This window comes from Gopherus evgoodei, chromosome 2 (assembly GCF_007399415.2).
Source record: "Gopherus evgoodei ecotype Sinaloan lineage chromosome 2, rGopEvg1_v1.p, whole genome shotgun sequence".
Taxonomy (NCBI): Eukaryota; Metazoa; Chordata; order Testudines; family Testudinidae; genus Gopherus; species Gopherus evgoodei.
In genome coordinates, this window is record NC_044323.1 from 12,130,177 (window position 1) to 12,152,074 (window position 21,898).

At 43.4% G+C, this 21,898-nt stretch overlaps 1 protein-coding gene across 1 annotated transcript in view; it reads right to left on the reverse strand.

Annotated features, from left to right (window-relative positions):
• WDR48 (WD repeat domain 48) overlaps positions 1–21,589 on the reverse strand; it is a 57,742-nt gene extending 36,153 nt beyond the window's left edge. The window contains exons 1-4 of the mRNA XM_030550003.1: positions 21,515–21,589; positions 1,611–1,751; positions 469–547; positions 100–182 (exon numbers count right to left, since the gene is read on the reverse strand). Coding sequence (XP_030405863.1) covers positions 100–182; positions 469–547; positions 1,611–1,751; positions 21,515–21,562 — 351 coding nt within the window. The 5' untranslated portion in view covers positions 21,563–21,589. The remainder of the gene's footprint in view (positions 1–99; positions 183–468; positions 548–1,610; positions 1,752–21,514) is intronic.
• Between the last annotated feature and the right edge of the window lie 309 nt (positions 21,590–21,898).

Genomic DNA, 21,898 nt, shown 5'->3' on the forward strand with positions numbered 1-21,898 from the left:
AGCAAATAACCTTCAGTATGAAGTCTGAATCTAAATACGTACACTATTTTTTTTAGAACAGTAATGATCATTTATGCAATTATAATTCATGCCTTTTACCTTATGTGTCCTTAGTGTTGACATGCAAAATCCCTTATGTGCATTCCACACTTTAACAGTAGTATCTGAAGAAGCAGATATCACTAAATGGAAAAGATTAGTACATTTTAACAGATTATTTCATCAGACCATGTGAAGCTCTTAATATCTTTTAGTTTCTCTTTAAAAATTAGAGGAATTGTATATCTTTGTTGTTCATACAATACACTTTACCAAAACTTATTTTATATACTAAGAAAGCATGCAAAAAGTTACCCAAGTTGTAGGAAGTGAAGCAGTAGGTAACAGTTATGTATTTAATAAATTTTTGAATGCCGTATTTTCCCATTTTATGCTATTAAATACTGTACAAAGTAAAGAGATACTTACATGTTTTACCATTGCAACAAAGTACAATATCGTTTACCCAATCAGTGTGATGTTCCATAGATGCTATATAAGGGTCTTGCTGGAATTAAAAAATAAATTGTATGAGGTCCCTTCAACATTGGAAAAGACTAAACTGGTTTTTGGACTCAGTTGTGATATCCCCTTCTACCTCTCATTCTGATTAGCAGTTACTTCAAATAGTCCCACTGATTTTCAAACCAGTTTTGAAGATTTTCAAACCAGTTTTGAAGATTTCAATAACTCGATCCTGGGATAGGGGTTGTTATAAAACTGGATGGGTGGGGTTCTGTGGCCTGCCTTGTGCAGGAGGTCAGACTAGATGATCAGATTGGTCCCTTCTGACCTATGAGTCAATGGAGCTACTTGTGATAACTACCCAGCAATATGAGTAAGTGGGTCACAATTTGGTCTTTAGTAGAACTCATATTTTAAAATACTTTATATGTGGAATAGATGTTATATTAAAGTTTAATCTCATACCATTTTATAATTCTTATTTTTGTACAGCATGACAGCTGTGCAAGACACTAAGTAAACTTAAGACAAGATTTCTAAGCAAAGAAGCTCACAACTTAAAATCTAGGAAAAATGCTGAGTAAGGACCCTCACCACTTTGCAAGACCTGACCCTAATTAAGGCAGACAACAGGTTAGTAAAACAACATGACAGAGGAGAAGAATGGAGACAGATTCTGATAATATAAAGGGGAGAGAGAAAAGTGGAAAAAGGAGTCTCCTTAGGATACACACAAAATATATGATCAACCTAAATAGCTGTAACCTATGAAAAAAGTCTAGATCCTTCAAAAGAAGTACATTAATAAGCAAAGCAACTCCATAATCTTACTTGATGTAATTTCCCCCAAACTATATACCTTAATTACCTACTTTTGTTGCATTCTCTTAACATAGAAAGTAAGCAATTTGGGTTATGACTCACATCTTATTTGTCTGTAAAATGCCATGCAGTTTTTAATAGTATAAATAGTATAACGATAGCTATAAACCCTTAGCAAGATATCAACATTGTAGTAATCTGGTTTAAATTAGTCAATCTGACAGAGTCTGCTAATGTTAAAAGTGACTTTTTAAATTAATAAAAGACTAAGTCTCTTTGCTTACCTTGTGCTGATTGACACTCCATATCCTTATTATAGAGTCTCGACCCGCCGTGAAGAGTCTGTTTAATGCTGGATCCAGCTGGAGTGCATTTACGCCATTTCGATTATACTTCTCTACCTCATCTCTAATCACATAGGAGACCTAAAATATATTTATACTAATCTGATTATGGTATTCAGATATTTAGTCTACATGAAAGAAGTGACTCCATAGCCATTTCATTTTTAATAGCACCTTCCATTGAAAAATCTCAAAGAATTTTACAAACAATAAATACCCAAGTCTCAACATCCTCTGTGAGACTGACAACCATTATTTTCAATTTACAGACAGAATAACTGAGGCACAGAGAGGTTAAAAGATTTTTTCTAAGTCACAAAGATGACTTTGTCAGAGTCTGGAACAAAACCAAAAGGAAGGACAGTTCAGTGGTTAAAGTGCTAGCCTAGGCATTGGGAGACATGGGTTTAATTCCTTGTTTTGCGACAGACACAGCATATGTCCCCAGGCAAATCACTTAGTCTGTGCCTTGGCTCCCCAGTGGTAAAGTAGGGATAAAAGTATCTCTTTACCTCACACCATTTTTGTGAGGACAAACACATTAAAGATTATGAGGTGCTCAGGCAATGGAGACTATAATATCTAAGACTGGAAGAACACATCTCTCCTTACTCTTAGTCCTATGCTTTAAAAGGGGGACAGCCTTGAAAATTATTTCCTTCTGAAAAAGTCTGCTGTTACACAGAACTCATAAGATTACTATACATGAAAAATAGTTATTTTTTTCAGCTTATTTACTCTTGCATTTGACAGGACTGTGAATATTGTTCATTAAACTATTTTGCTGATGATCAGCTGTATGTCTGTCTTATGCACTATCATGACATCACTCATAAATAGCAATTGGGGAAACTTATGTGTTTCGTCTTCCACAATCTCTACAAGATGTAATCAAAACAACATGATTTTAAGGTCTGTTATAATACATCCTGCCACAGCAAGAAACATGTACGTACACAAGTGTTTCCAACATCCGTAAACTTTTTACAAGCAGTAAACATTCGGTCCCTGCGTTATTACCGTATATACTCGATCATAAGCCAGTTAGTTTACAAGCCAACCCCCGCCAACCCCCCCCCCAAGATGGATAAGTAAAAAAGTGAAATCCTTGCAAGTTGCATGGGCCCTTTTTAAAGACACCATAATAGAGGCCCAACTTCAACGTATACCCCAAATTAAGAACACAGTGAAAGAACTAAAAAAGAGCCACCGTGGCTTAACAACCATGTAAAAGAAGCAGTGAGAGAGAAAAAGACTTCCTTTAAAAAGTGGAAGTCAAATCCTAGTGAGGCAAATAGAAAGGAGTACAAACACTGCCAGCTTAAGTGCAAGAGTGTAATAAGAAAAGCTAAAGAGGAGTTTGAAGAACGGCTAGCCAAAAACTCCAAAGGTAATAACAAAATGTTTTTTAAGTACATCAGAAGCAGGAAGCCTGCTAAACAAACAGTGGGGCCCCTTGACGATCAAAATACAAAAGGTGCACTTAAAGACGATAAAGTCATTGCGGAGAAACTAAATGGATTCTTTGCTTCAGTCTTCACGGCTGAGGATGTTAGGGAGATTCCCAAACCTGAACTGGCTTTTGTAAGTGACAAATCTGAGGAACTGTCACAGATTGAAGTGTCACTAGAGGAGGTTTTGGAGTTAATTGATAAACTCAACATTAACAAGTCACCGGGACCAGATGGCATTCACCCAAGAGTTCTGAAAGAACTCAAATTTGAAGTGGCGGAACTATTAACTAAGGTTTGTAACCTGTCCTTTAAATCAGCTTTGGTACCCAATGACTGGAAGTTAGCTAATGTAACGCCAATATTTAAAAAGGGCTCTAGAGGTGGTCCCGGCAATTACAGACCGGTAAGTCTAACATCGGTACTGGGCAAATTAGTCGAAACAATAGTTAAGAATAAAATTGTCACACACATAGAAAAACATAAACTGTTGAGCAATAGTCAACATGGTTTCTGTAAAGGGAAATCGTGTCTTACTAATCTATTAGAGTTCTTTGAAGGGGTCAACAAAAACATATGGACAAGGAGGATCCAGTGGACATAGTCTACTTAGATTTCCAGAAAGCCTTTGACAAGGTCCCTCACCAAAGGCTCTTAGGTAAATTAAGCTGTCATAGGATAAAAGGGAAGGTCCTTTCATGGACTGAGAACTGGCTAAAAGACAGGGAACAAAGGGTAGGAATTAATGGTAAATTCTCAGAATGGAGAGAGGTAACTAGTGGTGTTCCCCAAGGGTCAGTGCTAGGACCAATCCTATTCAATTTATTCATAAATGATCTGGAGAAAGGGGTAAACAGTGAGGTGGCAAGTCTGCAGATGATACTAAACTACTCAAGATAATTAAGACCAAAGCAGACTGTGAAGAAATTCAAAAAGATCTCACAAAACTAAGTGACTGGGCACAAAATGGCAAATGAAACTTAATGTGGATAAATGTAAAGTAATGCACATTGGAAAAAATAACCCCAACTATACATAAAATATGATGGGGACTAATTTAGCTACAAGAATTCAGGAAAAAGATCTTGGCGTCATCATGGATAGTTCTCTGAAGATGTCCACGCAGTGTGCAGAGGCGGTCAAAAAAGCAAACAAGATGTTAGGAATCATTAAAAAGGGGATAGAGAATAAGACTGAGAATATATTATTGCCCTTATATAAATCCATGGCACGCCCACATCTCGAATACTGTGTACAGATGTGGTCTCCTCACCTCAAAAAAGATATTCTAGCACTAGAAAAGGTTCAGAAAAGGGCAACCAAAATGATTAGGGGTTTGGAGAGGGTCCCATATGAGGAAAGATTGACGAGGCTAGGCCTCTTCAGCTTGGAAAAGAGGAGACTAAGGGGGGATATGATAGCGGTATATAAAATCATGAGTGATGTGGAGAAAGTGGATAAGGAAAAGTTATTTACTTATTCCCATAATACAAGAACTAGGGGGTCACCAAATGAAATTAATAGGTAGCAGGTTTAAAACAAATAAAAGGAAGTTCTTCTTCACACAGTGCACAGTCAACTTGTGGAACTCCTTACCTGAGGAGGTTGTGAAGGCTGGGACTACAACAATGTTTAAAAGGGAACTGGATAAATTCATGGTGGCTAAGTCCATACATGGCTATTAGCCAGGAAGGGTAAAGAATGGTGTCCCTAGCCTCTGTTCATCAGAGGATGGAGATGGATGGCAGGAGAGAGATCACTTGATCATTGGCTGTTAGCTTCACTCCCTCTGGGGCACCTGGCATTGGCCACTGTTGGTAGACAGATACTGGGCTAGATGGACCTTTGGTCTGACCCGGTACGGCCGTTCTTATGTTCTTAATATTGGGCTGTTAAGAAGGTGATCCTGTCCTAATAGTAACCATCATCACCAGATAAAGAAACAGATCTTAAGATGGTTAAAGAAAACTTTGCTCGATAGCATTCTATCTGGCAAGAAGGGGTCACCAAATGAAATTAATAGGTAGCAGGTTTAAAACAAATAAAAGGAAGTTCTTCTTCACACAGTGCACAGTCAACTTGTGGAACTCCTTACCTGAGGAGGTTGTGAAGGCTGGGACTACAACAATGTTTAAAAGGGAACTGGATAAATTCATGGTGGCTAAGTCCATACATGGCTATTAGCCAGGAAGGGTAAAGAATGGTGTCCCTAGCCTCTGTTCATCAGAGGATGGAGATGGATGGCAGGAGAGAGATCACTTGATCATTGGCAAGAAAACACTTCTCAATGATTGTGATGGTAAAATCTATAACTTCTATTGTTTTGCCTGCAGGGGAGATTTGATTTAAATCACTAGTCAGGAAGACTCGATTTAATCATGGTTTTCTACATAAAAGTGCATTCTTGGTGGTTGTTATAACCTTAATACACATTCTTCACAACTCAGCGATAGATGTAGGTTTCATTTTTAGAAGGTACACACTATACGTTTTTAAACGGTGATTTATTTTGAAAACTTTTCAGTTTAGTATTACAGCTATATCAGAAAATGAATGATTGGTTATTTCATTTACCAAAGGTAACTGAAGCAGATATTTATGAAGTCATTGGGAGGTGAACTATCTCCAATTCAACAGGTTAATCATTAATATTTGGAGGATTTTCTTGCCATGCCGTATTAGGAGGAGAACATAACCAGACAGATATTTAAATTGTTTTATCTAACTAAAACAACAACATTACGTATTCTGGATTTTTTTCTTCAACAGCAAACATATAATATTTTAACAAAAAAGCATATGTCCCTCGCCTCTCACATTTATCTCCAGACTTTCTCCTTGTCCAGATCTATTCTGTCCCCCAAAATCTTCTATTCATTGAGCTTTTTGAAACTTTCCACTTTTAGAGAGAGGTACAAAGGGACTGACTCTGTGTACACAAATTTGCAGAAAGACAACAGAGTTGAGGTCTGTTGTTTCTCACCTCTATATATTATTTATTTATTTATTTAAAAATATTTTTGCTGTTAACATGCATGTTACCTCCGGAGACACAAATCCACAGTTTAAGAACTGCAAAAATAAGCATCTCTGATGGCATCTTCTAGACTGAGCACTGAGTCCCATTGGGTAGATAGAAAGATTAACCTAAATACAGTAACTCCTCGCTTAACACTGTAGTTATGTTCCTGAAAAATGCGACTTTAAGCAAAATGATGTTAAGCAAATCCAACTTCCCCATAAGAATGAATGTAAATGGGTGGGGGTTAGGTTCCTGGGAAAAAATTTTCACCAGACAAAAGACTATTCTATATAATGTACACAGTACAAGTTTTAAACAAACAATTTAATACTGTACACAGCAATGATGATTGTGAAGCTTGGTTGAGGTGGTGAAGTCAGAGGGTAGAAGAAGGTGGGATATTTCCCAGGGAATGCCTTACTGCTAAATGATAAACTAGCACGTGGCTGAGCCCTCAAGGGTTAACACATTTTTGTTAATGTAGCCTCACACTCTACAAGGCAGCACTAATGGAGGGAGGGGAGATAGTATGGGCTGACATGGACATGTTTATGGGCAGTCCTTTGTTTACATTCATGCTGTAATTTTTAAATATATGTGACAGGCACCCAGAGCACCTATAATTTTATTAAACATTAAAATAAAAAATAAATGATAGCCCCTTCCAATAGTACCATTTGTGAAGAGTGTTTGGGGTGGGAGGATAACTGGTTACTTTTGCACATGAGTAAGACTTTTATGGGATTAAGTGAAGAAAAGGTTCATATATTTCTCGATCAAACCGACACAAGTAAACTTGCAAAACTTAATCTTATAGTTGCTTATCTCTTCTCATTCCAGGTTTCCCCACCAACCAGCATACAATTCTTATATACTATTGGCACAGAAACTATGGTAATGAAATCATTTCGTACAGATAGGAGATAGTAAGATAGTCATTTCTGCTTTATTCTGTGACTGATCAGGCACGGCAATTAAATTATTCTGCTCTAGAGGTCCTTGAAATATTAGTTATTGGCTAAGCCGTTGCTTTTTCACATTGTTCAAATGCACACCTGTTTAGGGAACTGAGAACTGTTAAGGACAGCTAACTTTTGTCACTAGAATGCTCATCAGGCAGAGACTGTACTTGTTTCTTGCTTTCATAAAATAGAAGCCATATCAAAAGATTTAAATAAGGATCTCTAAAGTTCCTTTCAGCAATGAGACCTGAAAACATATTGATCTAAATTCTAAGTGAAAATACAGGGGAACTCAGGCAAACCAAGGCATGATACTATTAAGAAGCCACTGTAGACTAACACAGCATAGCATTATGCCTTTTTCAGTAGATTGTGCAATCGTACAATACCTGAATAAGTCAACAATTAAAGCAATCAAGAACAACAACAAAGAAAATAAAGGCCTTGTCTACACCACAAAGTTGCAGTGCTGGTGAGGGGGTTACAGCACTGCAACTTAGGAGGTGTACACACCTGCAGGGCATTACCAGCGCTGCAACTCCCTGTTTGCAGCGCTGGCCGTACACCCGGTCGAACCTCGGGTGTAGAGGATCCAGCGCTGGATCACCAGCGCTGGTCATCAGGTGTAGACATTCACCAGCGTTTTTGTTGACCTCCGTGGAATAAGCAGGTATCCCAGCATACCTGAGGAAGCCTCTCTGGTAATCAAGCAAACTCCACTGCCCTGTGCTCACCTGACCCCTCCTTTAAATGGCCCAGGAAATTTAAAAATCCCCTTCCTGTTTGCTCAGCCAGGTATGGAGTGCAATTAATCTATCAATCACTCAGCGACCATGCCTCCACGCACCAAACGAGCCCCAGCATGGACCAATGCAGAGCTGCAGGACCTCATTAGTGTGTGGGGAGAAGAGGCTGTGCAAACACAGCTGTGCTCCAGAAGGAGAAATTATGATACGTATGGTCAGATATCGCAGTCCTTGATGAGAAGGGGCCATGAACGGGACGCCTTGCAGTGCAGAGTAAAAATTAAGGAGCTGAGGAGTGCGTACTGCAAAGCCCGTGAGGGAAATCGCCGCTCAGGAGCTGCCCCCACAACCTGCAGGTTTTACAAGGAGCTGGATGCCATACTTGGGTGTGACCCCACCGCGAATCCTAGGAGCACGATGGAGAGTTCAGAGCAGGGAGAAGTGGGGGATGGTGTAGAGGACGGAGACAGTGAGGCTACTGGCATGGAGGGAGACACCCCGGAGTCCCAGGGCACATGCAGCCAGGATCTCTTCTCCAGCCCGGAGGAGGCTAGCCAGTTGCAGCAGCTGGAAGCTGACGGTGAGGAGGAAGCTGAGGATCGTGCTCATGGTAAGTATATTTCAATGTTTTGGGAGAGGAGGATTTTGGTTATGGCTGCCTGCATGCATGCCTAAACGTGGAATAGCCCATTGATTTGATCTATCCTTCCCCGCGGTTTGCTCTGGTATCCCCCGAGCCCCCTCTCCAAGCAGGTATCCTTCCCCGCGGTGTGCTGCCGTGTTCCCCACCCCCCTACAAGCAGGCATCCAGCCCCGCGGTGTGCTGCCGTGTTCCCCAGCCATCCTCCAAGCAGGTATCCTTCCCCGCGGTTTGCTCTGGTGTCCCCCTAACCCCCTCTCCAAGCAGGTATCCTTCCCCGCGGTTTGCTCTGGTTTTCCCCACCCCCCCTCCAAGCAGGCATCCAGCCCCGCGGTGTGCTGCCGTGTTCCCCAACCCCCCTACAAGCAGGCATCCAGCCCCGCGGTTTGCTGCCCTGTTTATCAGCCACCCTCCCAGCACGGAGGCAGCCACGCGGTGTGCTCTGGTGTTCCCCACCCCCCCCTCCAAGCAGGCATCCAGCCCCGCGGTGTGCTGCCGTGTTCCCCACCCCCCCACCAAGCAGGCATCTACCCCCGCGGTGTGCTGCCGTGTTCCCCAGCCACCCTCCAAGCAGGCATCCAGCCCCGCGGTTTGCTCTGGTGTCCCCCGAACCCCCCTCCAAGCAGGTATCCTTCCCCGTGGTTTGCTCTGGTGTTCCCCACCCCCCCTCCAAGCAGGCATCCAGCCCCGCGGTGTGCTGCCGTGTTCCCCACCCCCCCCCTCCAAGCAGGCATCAGCCCCGCGGTGTGCTGCCGTGTTCCCCACCCCCCCTCCAAGCAGGTATCCTTTCCCGCGGTTTGCTCTGGTGTCCCCCGAACCCCCCCTCCAAGCAGCTATCCTTCCCCGCGGTGTGCTCCGGTGTTCCAAGAACCCCCTCTCCAAGCAGGTATCCTTCCCCGCGGTTTGCTCTGGTGTTCCCCCCCCCCCCACAAGCAGGCATCCAGCCCCGCGGTGTGCTGCCTTGTTCCCCAGCCACCCTCCCAGCACGGAGGCAGCCACGCGGTGTGCAGGTATCCAGCACCGCGTTTCCACCCCCCGCCCACTCAGTATCAGGACGGGTTGAAAGCGGACCAAAAAAAACCCCAACCCCCCAAGCACCTAGCTCACCACCTTCCTGTTCACTACTGTCCCTTCTTCAGGACACCAGCTACCCCCTGTACCCACTGCTGATAAACCCCAGCGACCCAGTGGTCAATTCCCACTCCCAAGGGGTAATTTTTGCTAAAAACACTCACCCCATTGCTCGCTATGACTTAGCTTGCTTGCCCTCTCTGTGTTATGTGAGGTATGTGAGAAGGATGCTACCTAAAGTCTCAAAAGTCCTTCAAAATTTGATAATAAACAATGATGCCTCTGTGTATTACACGTTTCTATCTCTCTGTTTTCTAGGGACCTTGACTACTGCAGCTGTATCACCGCCCTCACGTAGGTTGCAGAACTTGAGACACAATCCTAGGAAATCAAAAGAGGAATTGATCAAGTCTGTTCTGAGCCACTACAACAGGGAAAGTAGGAAGACAGAGGAATGGAGAAGCAGTGTACAGGAGTGGAGAAAGACTGTACATGAATGGAGGCAAACAGAAAGCAGGAGAAAGGAATTGTGTAGGCAAACAGAAAGCAGGAGAAAGGAATTGTCTGCCAAAAAAACAACAAAGCAGATAAGCCTCCTGTCTCGCCAAACTGAGTCTTTCGAGTCTCTTGTAGCCATGCAGACAAATAATGTACCGTGCTAACCCACAGCCCTCCCAAAGCCCTCTTCCTTGTCACCCTGTATATTCACAAAACAACTTTCTCCAGCAGCCAGTTCCTTATTATCCCCAGCTGCCCCCAACACCTATAAGATCACCTACTAGCCCTGATAACTATAATTCTTACCCTGTCCACTCCACCCCCATCATTCTGCAGCATAGTAATGCTGAAGTGCAACAGACAGTGAATATTGATCAAAATAGGACATAGTAAAACCTGTAAATGTACTGTCAACCACCCCTACCCCCTTGCATGTTTTGTACTGTATGTTGAATAAAGTTTTTTTTTTCTATTTCTTTCACTACGTTTTATTGCTGCTGGAAGTGGTAAATAATACACAATGAGGTAGAGCAAAGCACATCAAATGCATCAAACATTACTGCTGGCTCTCAGCATCAAATTGCTCCCTTAAAGCGTCCCTAATCCTTGAAGCCCTTTCCTGGGCCTCCCTATTAGCCCTGCTCTCTGGCTGAGCAAACTCATTCTCCAGGCGTCTAACCTCGGAGGTCCATTCCTCACTGAATCTTTCACCCTTCCCTTCACAAATATTATGGAGGGTGCAGCACGCGGATATAACCGCGGTGATGCTGCTTTCCATCAAATCTAGCTTCCCATAAAGACACCTCCAGCGAGCTTTCAAACGGCCAAAAGCACACTCCACAGTCATTCTGCACCGGCTTAGCCTGTAGTTGAACCAGTCCTTGCTCCTGTCAAGCTTCCCTGTATATGGTTTCATGAGCTATGGCATTAAGGGGTAAGCGGGTTCTCCAAGGATCACAGTGGGCATTTCCACGTCCCCTACTGTGATCTTGCGGTCTGGGAAAAAAGTCCCGGCCCTCAGCCTCCTGAACAGGGCACTGTTCCGAAATATGCATGCATCGTGCACCTTTCCAGGCCATCCTGAGTAAATGTCAGTGAAACGCCCACGGTGATCCACAAGCGCTTGCAGAACCACGGAGAAATAACCCTTGCAATTAACATACTCTGATGCCAGGTGGGGTGGTGACAGAATAGGAATATGAGTCCCATCTATTGCCCCTCCACAGTTAGGGAACCCCATTTCCGCAAAGCCATCTACAATGTCCTGCACGTTCCCAAGACACACGGTTCTTCTTAGCAGGGTGAGATTAATGGCCCTGCAAACTTGCATCAGCATCATTCCAACGGTAGACTTCCCCACTCCAAACTGGTTCGCCACCGATCTGAAGCAGTCTGGAGTTGCCAGCTTCCAGATTGCAATAGCCACCCGCTTCTCCACTGGCAGGGCAGCTCTCAATCTCGTGTCCCTGCGCCGCAGGGTAGGGGCGAGCTCAGCACACAGTGCCATGAAAGTGGCTTTTCTCATCCGAAAGTTCTGCAGCCACTGCTCGTCATCCCAGGATTGCAGGACGATTTGATCCCACCACTGAGTGCTGGTTTCCTGAGCCCAAACGCGCCGGTCCAGGGAGCTGAGCACATCTGTTACTGCCACAAGCAATGTACTGTCTTCACAGTGAGGCCATGTCTACATCTAAAATTTTGCAGCGCTGGTTGTTGCAGCTGTATTAGTACAGCTGTATAGGGCCAGCGCTGCAGAGTGGCCACACTTACAGCAACCAGCGCTGCAAGTGGTGTTAGATGTGGCCACACTGCAGCGCTGTTGGGCGGCTTCAAGGGGGGTTCGGGGAACGCGAGAGCAAACCAGGAAAGGAGACCAGCTTCGCCGCGGTTTGCTCTCGCGTTCCCCGAACCACCCTGCAAACCGCAGGGAAGGAGACCTGCTTGCTCGGGGGTTCGGGGAACCAGAGAGCAAACCGGGAAAGGAGACCAGCTTCGCCGCGGTTTGCTCTCGCGTTCCCCGAACCACCCTGCAAACCGCAGGGAAGGAGACCTGCTTGCTCGGGGGTTCGGGGAACCAGAGAGCAAACCGGGAAAGGAGACCAGCTTCGCCGCGGTTTGCTCTCGCGTTCCCCGAACCACCCTGCAAACCGCAGGGAAGGAGACCTGCTTGCTCGGGGGTTCGGGGAACGCGAGAGCAAACCGGGAAAGGAGACCAGCTTCGCCGCGGTTTGCTCTCGCGTTCCCGGAACCACCCAGCAAACCTCAGGGAAGGAGACCTGCTTGCTCGGGGTTCGGGGAACGCGAGAGCAAGCCGGGGAAGGAGACCAGCTTGATTACCAGAGGCTTCCTCAGGTATGCTGGGATACCTGCTTATTCCACGGAGGTCAAGAAAAGCGCTGGTAAGTGTCTATACTTGATTACCAGCGCTGGATCACCAGCGCTGGATCCTCTACACCCGAGACAAAACGGGAGTACGGCCAGCGCTGCAAACAGGGAGTTGCAGCACTGGTGGTGCCCTGCAGATGTGTACACCTCCTAAGTTGCAGTGCTGTAACTCCCTCACCAGCGCTGCAACTTTCTGATGTAGACAAGCCCTGAGGCAATTCAATTTCATCGTCTGACTCACTGTCACTCTCACTATCACTCACTTTTTGCAGGTGAAGGAATAGCTCCACTGCCAAGCGCGATGTGCTGGCAACATTCATCAATAAGGTCGTCAGTTGCTGAGGATCCATTTTTAAAAAAATTCGCAGAAAAAGCGCTGTAGTCACAATGCTGCCACACTGCTCCGCATGTGTAACAAAGCACCGCTGGGCGTTGGAACAGGAACAGGAAGCGGAAAGACAATCACACTTCCTTCCCCTTCCCACAAGCCACAGCGCCGATATGGGACGGGGTGCTCTGTGGGATAGCCGCTCACAATGCACCACTCCCAACAGCGCTACAGCGTGGCCACATCTAACATCACTTGCAGCGCTGGTTGCTGTAAGTGTGGCCACTCTGCAGCGCTGGCCCTATACAGCTGTACTAATACAGCTGTAACAACCAGCGCTGCAAAATTTTAGATGTAGACATGGCCTCACTGTGAAGACAGTACATTGCTTGTGTGCAAAGACATAGCATCTTTATGGACAGAAATTCCATGTATGAATAATAAAAGTATAGCAGTAGAAATATACTACCTACCACCTCAAAAGGATAGTGATTTTGAAACACTCAGGGAGATGAGAGAGGCTACAAAAACAGAAAATTCAACAATAAGGGGTGATTTCAACTTTCCCCATATTGACTGGGTACTTGTCACCTCAGGGAGGCAGAGATAAAAATTTTAAGACACCATTAATAAGTACTTCTTGGAGCAGTAGTTCTGGAACCCACAAGGGAAGAGGCAATTCTTGATTTAGTCCTAAGTGGCGCACAGATCTGGTTTAAGAGGTGAATACAGCTGAACCTTTCGGTAATAGCAACAATAATGTAATTAAATTTAACAACTTTGTAGGGAGAAAAATACCAACCCCGCACCATCACAGTAGCCTTTAACTTCAAAATGAGGAATTACACAAAAGAGAGGAGGCTAGTTAAATGGAAATTAAAAGGAACAGTCATAATAGTGAAATGCCTTCAAGCTGCATGGAAACTTTTAAAAAACACCATAATAGACGCTCAAACTATATGTATACCCCAAATAAAAAACCAAAAATCATTAAGAGGACCCCCTCCCTCCAAATGCCACCATAGCTAAAACACAGTAATAGAGTAGAGAAAAAAAATATCCTTTAAAAATTGGAAGTCAAATCCTAATGAGTAAAATAGAAAGGAACACACTCTGGCAAGTCATGTGTAGACTGTAGACAAACTTTAGACAAGGTCCCTCACAAAAGGCTTTTAAGCAAAATAAGCAGTCATGATATAAGAGCGAAGGTCCTCTCACGGATCAGTTAACTGATTAACAGAAAACAAATGGTAGGAATAAATGGTCAGTTTTCTCAGTGGAAAGAGGTAAATAGCGAGGTCCCCCAAAGATCTGTACAGGGACTTGTGGTATTCAACACATTTATTAAAATTATCTGGAAAAAGGGGTAAGCAGTGAGGTGGCAAAGTTTGCAGAAAATATAAAATTACTCAAGATGGTTAAGTTCAAAGCTGACTACAAAGAGTTACAAAGGGATCTTACAATGCTGGGTGGCTGGCTAACAAAATGGAAGACAAAATTCACCATTGATAAATGCCAAGTAATGCACATTGGAAAATCTAATCCCAAGTATAGGTACAAAATGATAGGATCTAAATTAGCTGTTTCCACAGTTTCTTGAATGCTATCTTTTTGAACAGTTCTCCAAAAACATCTGCTCAATGTGTGGTGGCTGTCAAAAAACGTGAATGGACTGAAAGGTACCATTAGGAACGGGATAGATAAGAAGACAAAAAATATCACAATGCCATTACATAAACGCATGGAACACCCACATCTTGAATACTGCAGGCAATTCTGGTTACATCATCTCAAAAAGATGTATTAAAATTGGAAAAGGTACAGAAGTGCAACAAAAATGATGAGAGTATGGAACAGCTTCCATATGAGGAGAGATTTAAAAGACTGGGACTGTTCAGCTTGGAAAAGAGACGATTACAGGGAGATATGATAGCCATCTATAAAATCATGAATGGTGTGCAGAAAGTGAATAAGGAAGTGTTATTTACCCCTTCAAATAACACGAGAATCAGCGGTCACCCAATTAAATTAATAGGCAGCAGATTTAAAACAAACAAAAGGAAGTATTTCTTCACACAACAGCACAGTCAACCTGTGAAACTCATTGCCAGGGGATGCAGTGAAGGCCAAAATTACAACTGGATTCAAAAAAGAAAAAAAATTAAATATGTTCATGGAGAATAGACACATCAATTGCTATTAGCCAAGATGGCAAAGCTTCTGACTGCCAGATCCTGGGACTGGATGACAGAGAATGGATCACTTGATAATTTCTCTGATCTGTTCATTCTCTCTGCAGCATCTGGCACAGGCCATTGCCAGAGGACAGGATACCGGGCTAGAGAGACCATTGGTCTAACACAATGTGGCCATTCTTAAGACATAAACGTAGGATACTTAAGACAGGTCTATACTAGAAGAGGTTTGCTAATATAGTTATATCTGGGGAAACTGGGGGTGGGGGGGTGTTATCCTCATTTTCCAGAGGGTGAAACAGAGGTGAAGAGGACAACTCACTTCCTTGTGCTCACATAGAAAATCCAGAAGACCAAGGAACAGAATTTTCATCACCTGACTATCACTTCAGGGCTTAATCACACGATTACTTTCCTCCCACAAGCGTTAAAGTGGAAAAAAGGGACTGCAGTGTCATGTGAATTTAACAGGTAAATGAAATGTTTTCAGAGCAAGAACTATCTGAATTTTTTTTAAAACAGAGACAGTCAGCGAAGTCTTGTCAGCAACAACAAAGATGCATGTTGCTGAAGCCCACTGTCAGCAAGAGGTAATTTTGCTACTGTTGACAAGGCTCAAGAGAACTTATGATAGGTCACATGCTCTGCAGATACCATCAGAAGGTGGAATTTCAAACAGACATTCCTGTCTTACCTAAGAAATCCTTACAACTTTTACAATACCTCTGTAGCAAGATTTCCCCTCTTTAAAAAGAAAACTATTCCTGACTAGTATATTTTAAGTTTAAGACAAATGGGGTAAGAAAGGAAAAAAAGTTATTATCCTCTAAAGAATGACCTGTAGCAATAACTTTCTGCCTCTCATAAAAAGAAACTGTCATAATCCATTTTAAATTACAATAATAATATTCCTGGAGATAAAGCAAATGCTTCCTGTATTCCTCCTACCATTACTTGTATTAAGTGATCACATTTGAAGAGATCTTGTTAAGAGGATAGGGGTGATTGGGAGCGGGTGAGGGGGGAAAGAAAGAAAATGTTTGTGTGTTGGATAGGTTTACTAAGGATCCTCTAACATTAGAAATATATCAGGCGAACAGTGCTCCTATTATTAGGACAACTAGGTAAGGCAGGAATTCACAAACAGCATGAACCACTTCTTAATGGAGAAAATGACAGACTCGTCTTTTTTCATTCACAACCATGACCTAATAACATCCATTTGGCAACTACATCAACTGCTTACATGAAAAATAATTCATGCATTTCTAACTTCTCTCAATGCAAAGAATCAGTGTCATGTGACAAGCCAGCTCCTGCAGATCACAAGAAAGTGCTCCACAGAAGACAGTTTGGGAAACACTAAGGAAAGGACGAACATGTATGAAACAAGAAAGCAACATGTCAAGACACATGCAGAAGATTTTGCTAGAGAAAAACTAGTGATCCCACAAGACGATTGCACCAAAACCTATTTGCAGGACATCACATGAGGGCTGTAAGCCAGAATACATGAATTACACATTCACATGCCAAAGAGTGTCAACACAGAAGAGTGGCTTGTCTGAATCTACCAGAGAAGAAGATCCAATGGGTGTTGGAGACACCCATGTGTAACAAAAAAAAGGCTTAAATTGGAGAACTCAAAGTGGATCAATAGAAAAAAAAAATCCCAGTGACTTACATAAAAAGACATGACAACATTTGTGTAGTAAGATAATAGTATACAAATGCATTTAAACCTCTTACAACACAACCAGAGGACGGCTGTTAGTAACACAAACTTAACTTTGCTGTAACCCTAACTCTGGTAAATAAAAAGAAGTGCTGAAAGTATTTTTCTGGTTGGAATGCCATTGAATATGCCATGATATGTAATGTTCATGTAATAGACTGTACTTTGCAGTTTAAAAGTTTACCGCCACAGTTAGTCCTTTCAATACTAAGGCCTTGGCTACACTGGCACTTTACAGCGCTGCAACTTTCGCGCTCAGGGGTGTGAAAAAACACCCCCCTGAGCGTTGCAAGATACAGCGCTGTAAAGCCTCAGTGTAATCAGTGCCGCAGCACTGGGAGCGTGGCTCCCAGCACTGCAAGCTACACTCGTAGAGGATGTGGTTTACGTGCAGCGCTGGGAGACCCAGCGCTGGCACTCCGACCACACTCACACTTCCAAAGAGCTGCCGCGGCAGCGCTTTCAAATTTCAAGTGTAGCCATACCCTTAGTCACAGTGATTTATGCCTTTCCCTCCTGTTGGCTAGATTTCTGCAGTGTCCTATATTTAGGGCTGACCATGAACGTCACCTGGAAGTTACATATGGTATACCATGACGTGGCCCATCTGCCAAGCAGGAAAGACTAATAGCACACCAATGCTTCATGATTTTGTGAAAGTAGAATGAATTATATTGTGAAAACAGAAAAGATTAAAGAAATGCTGTCTGTACCTTTAAGCAAAATTGTTGGAATGCTGCAAACCAGGTGTCAGGAATACAGACATCAACATAGAACAATTGCACCATTTAAGGGCAATTGGTGAAGTATTAGCCTTAGATCGATAAGAGTTAGTAAGGAAGTAGGATATGCATGCTGTGCCCCAGGTGAATTTTACTGTTTTGCTTTCTTTGACCCTTTGTCCAATTCCCACTCTTTTATCTGTATAAATAAGACTGTTTGGGTCTTGCATGGCCACTCACATTATCTGGGTGTTATTGGCAGAGCGCTGTGCTAATAAAACAGAGTGGTCTGACAAACTGTGAGTCCTGATTCTAACTTTGACACTTTGCACTGGTTTGCTTATTCAATTCCACATCTGAAAAACAATATAATGACAAGGATCTTTTATCATTAGTATTGCAGTAGCGCTCAGGAGCCACAGTCACAGACCAGGACTGTGAAAACACATAACATAACAGTAAAAGATAATCTCTGTCCTAAAGAACTTATATGGTATTCTTCAGTGTCTTAAATGGACAGGGCCTAGCTATCTCAGTGGCCACCTGTGTCCCTTAGCTCTAAAGCTACATTTACTAGGAGTATTTTGACTGACAAAGCCCAGCGAAGATTTTTATGCAGTCGCACAGAGAGTTCTTTTTAGGGGAGCCTGTGGAAACTGATTCTTCTTAAGTTCAGTCGAGAGAGAGTTTTGCCACCTTTAGAGCATGTTGCAAAACACAACTTAATGCAGATATTTTTCTAATGGATGAGTGGTGCCCCCTCCCTGTAACTCTACTTCGGGTGACAATTCAAGTACAAGACTATGGTAGAGGAGGACAAGATGTATCAGAGTTTTGATCTCCAAGGCATTCTTTGTCCCTGAAAAAGTAAAGCAAACACTTGAGTTCAAATGCTAGGGTGGATGAGTTAAAAATTACCTTTCACAATCACTGGAGGACTTCATGACATTTAGCAACTAGGAATTTTGTCAACAGTAAATTTTATTAACACGAGGAAGGGAATTACTCAACCGGACAGACTGCCTGTTCATCAGGAAAGAACATTCTATCCATAGCAGTTAGTGGGTATCCCAGAATGATTTTTTCCTTAATAGGGTTTCTTCACTAAGGGTATGTCTACACCAGAATTTTTACTATGAGTTACTGACTGCCAATTTTACCATGGACACCAGAATACACATTCTTAAAAGTTTTACAAGTATATTAGCTACCTTGAGTTAACTGGCAATCAATTAACCGGATGTAAAAACTCTTCTAGTATAGACAAGCCACGAGGTATCACAAGAATTACATGTCCTATTTGCCAACCTTTATTAAATCTTCACTTATTAAAAGCAAACTTCATTTTATTTATTTTTTTTCGGTAGCAATCATCAGCTGAAAATATTTTCTAAATGTAAATGTTTTAATATATTCCACTAATTTCAAATAGCTCCCACATTACATCATCTCTATTCAAGCAGCCTTTCTGCTGCAGCTTAAGAGGTACAAAGAGCCTTGATTTGGACATTTTTATTTTATGCCTGGTCTATACTTAAAAGGTAACACTGATATAGCTATTTGGTAAGGATGAGGGCCTTTTTGTTCGTTTGTTTGGTTTTAAAACCAACATACCTATTTCAGTATAAGCCCGAGACAAGCCGTACAATAAAATGTTTTGCCAGCAAAACCCAAATCACTCACCTAGACAACACAGCTATCGATCTCAACCCCCGTGTTGATGCAGCTTATACAGCAGAACCTCAGAATTATAAACACCAGAGTTATGAACTAACCAGTCAATCACACATCTCATTTTGAACAAGAAATATGCAATCAGGCAGCAGCAGAGATGACAAAAAGGCAAATGCAGTACAGTACTGTGTTAAAAAAGGGGGAAAGCAGCATATTTCTTCTGCATCGTAAAGCTTCAAAGTTGTATTAAGTCAGTGTTCAGTTGTAAACCTTTGAAAGAACCACCATAATGTTTTGTTCAGTTATGAACAACCTCCATTTCTCAAGTGTACAGGCAAGAGAATCATTTTTGTCATGCAGGGAGATGGTTTAACTATAATAGCAAAACAATATTTTTGTTGGTAAACACTGTTTCTACAATTGAGCATTGCCAGTATAGCTATCCCAGGCAAGCCTTTGAAGTGTAGATTAACCCCTATTGTGTACATAGTTATATTGATATAACTGTGTGTATACCACTATCACTTTGCAAGTTCAAGAAACAGATATAAACTACACTGGTGTAACTGCATCCAAATTAGGAGGGTTTTACCGATTCAGTTACTTTGGTACAATTATACCTTCAAAACCCTACTACTATAGACGAGCCCTTAGCTTTGAATTTATGCTCATGTAAGGCACATCAATTGACAGCCCTGGAAGGTTCTCTGTTTATCTACAGAATAGGTACAACTAAGGTAATAGCATTGCAAACTTCCCTAGTAACACTTCCTCATCTCTGCTATCTGTTAGTCTATAAGGTGCCACAGGACTCTTACTTCCTCAGCTGTGTGCTTACAAACTGTTATCAGCTAATGATTTTATTGTGAGTCTCACAATATTTGTTGTTTTTCTGAAAGCTGCAGTTCCAGAATCATGGAGTTGCATGGAAAAAAAAAAATCACACTTTTAGAAAATTTAAAGTGAAGTTTCTATCCCTCTTGGTTGTTTAAAAAAAAAAGTTTAACAAATTTATTAGTGTGTGTGTGTGTATATATATATATGTGTGTGTTCTTTTTATCTCTGATCATGATTTTTTGGACCTCACTCATGATTTTTGAACCCTTGGTGTTGTCTATGCTAATTATGCCTTGATCTGGAAAAATAACCCACTTCATAGGAGGATGAGAGTAGTTCTATTTCCATAGACTGTCTACAGTCTACACCAAGGTGTAAATTGTCATGGTGGTTTCTGTAAGATGAACACCTGTCCAGCAGGAACTGAACTGACACTTCCAATACCATCCAGTGGTAACTTTTGGTCATTGTGGATAGACCAAGGCCAGATTTGAACTGACCACCTACTACAGGCAGCTCTCTAGATCAACAATCCCCTAAACCATCCAGTTTCCTCTGTATGGACACTTCTAATTAAAATGAAATTAAGAATGTTTCTACAAGAACAAACAAAAAGAAGAAGCATAATTATCCATAGTGTTCTACCTTCCCTGTTTAAGAGTATTTGCTTTTGCATGTATTTCAGTAAGAGGATCCAATCCTCAGGAAGATCATCAAAACATTACTTGATCTCTCTCTCTCACACACACACAAATTCCTTCTCCTCTTTCTCTGAAAGATACTCTGTATGCCCCAAACACACCAGGTTGAAACAAAGCGTAGACCCAATGGGATGGCTGAGGCATATTATCACTTTAAAAACAGTAGGAAAAGACAGCAATTAAAGCTGAACAAGCACTTCTGCCTCTTCAGTATGGAGCATCTGACACAGTTAAGCCAGATACACGTTTCCCCTAAGGAAACACCCCCACCCTCCGCGTCAGATCCCCAGATCCCAGTGGTAGACGGTGAGAGCAAAGGGCAGACCGTCGGCTAACAAGTGCCTGCAATATATTTTAGCTCCATTTTATTTCTTAATTATTTTATGTCTAGCACCGACGGGGACCGAGCGGCCGTGGGCGAGGCTGGGGAGGGTCTCTACCAGCTTCTCTCTCCCTCTTCGCAGCAGCAGGAGAGGCAGCCTTGCTCGCCCCATCCCTCCCCAGGTACAACACCAGCTTCCCCAGGAGACACCCAGGGCAAGAGGGGAAGAGACCCACCGCTTCCTCTCCTCGCCCCACCCCCCTTTGCTCCTCCCACACACACCGCCCCAACCCCCCCAAAGCGCCTCTGGGGTCCGCAGCCCTGTTCCTTCTCCAACGACCCAACCCCCTAAGCGGCTTCCAAGCCCACAGCCCTGCGCCTTCTCCAACGGCTCCCTGCCGCCCCAATCTTCAAACCGCCTCCGGCGCCCGCAGCCCTGCGCCTTCCCCAACGGCTCCCGGGTGCTCGCGCGCTCTGGGGCCGCGCTTCCTCTTCCGCAGGCCCCTCAGTCACCCCACAACGCCGCTCCGGCGGGAAACCCGGCCGACCTCGCACCTGCACTTTCCGGCGCCCGGCCGCGTTCTGTCGGTGATGCGCCGCCATCTTGCATGTTGACACTCTAACGTCATTTCCGAAGAGGTCGACCCGGCCCGGAAGTCCCGCCCCCTGGCCGTTACAGCCGCGCGGGGCGGCTGGGTCGCTAAGGGAGGTCGGCGGGTAGGCTAGACTCCTGCGCTCGCCACAGGGAGGAGTCTCCGCCTGGCAGACGGGGGCGTGAGGCTGCCCCACCCGGCTCCTAACCATGCGGCTGAGGAGATAGTCGCCCCGTCGCTGTGCCTTTCCCCGCCCCAACCCACTCGGTCACGGTGCCCTGAGGCTGCGAGCCTCATGATCTGCCACGGATCCCCGAGGCCTCGTGGCTTCCCCCAGTCCAGCCCA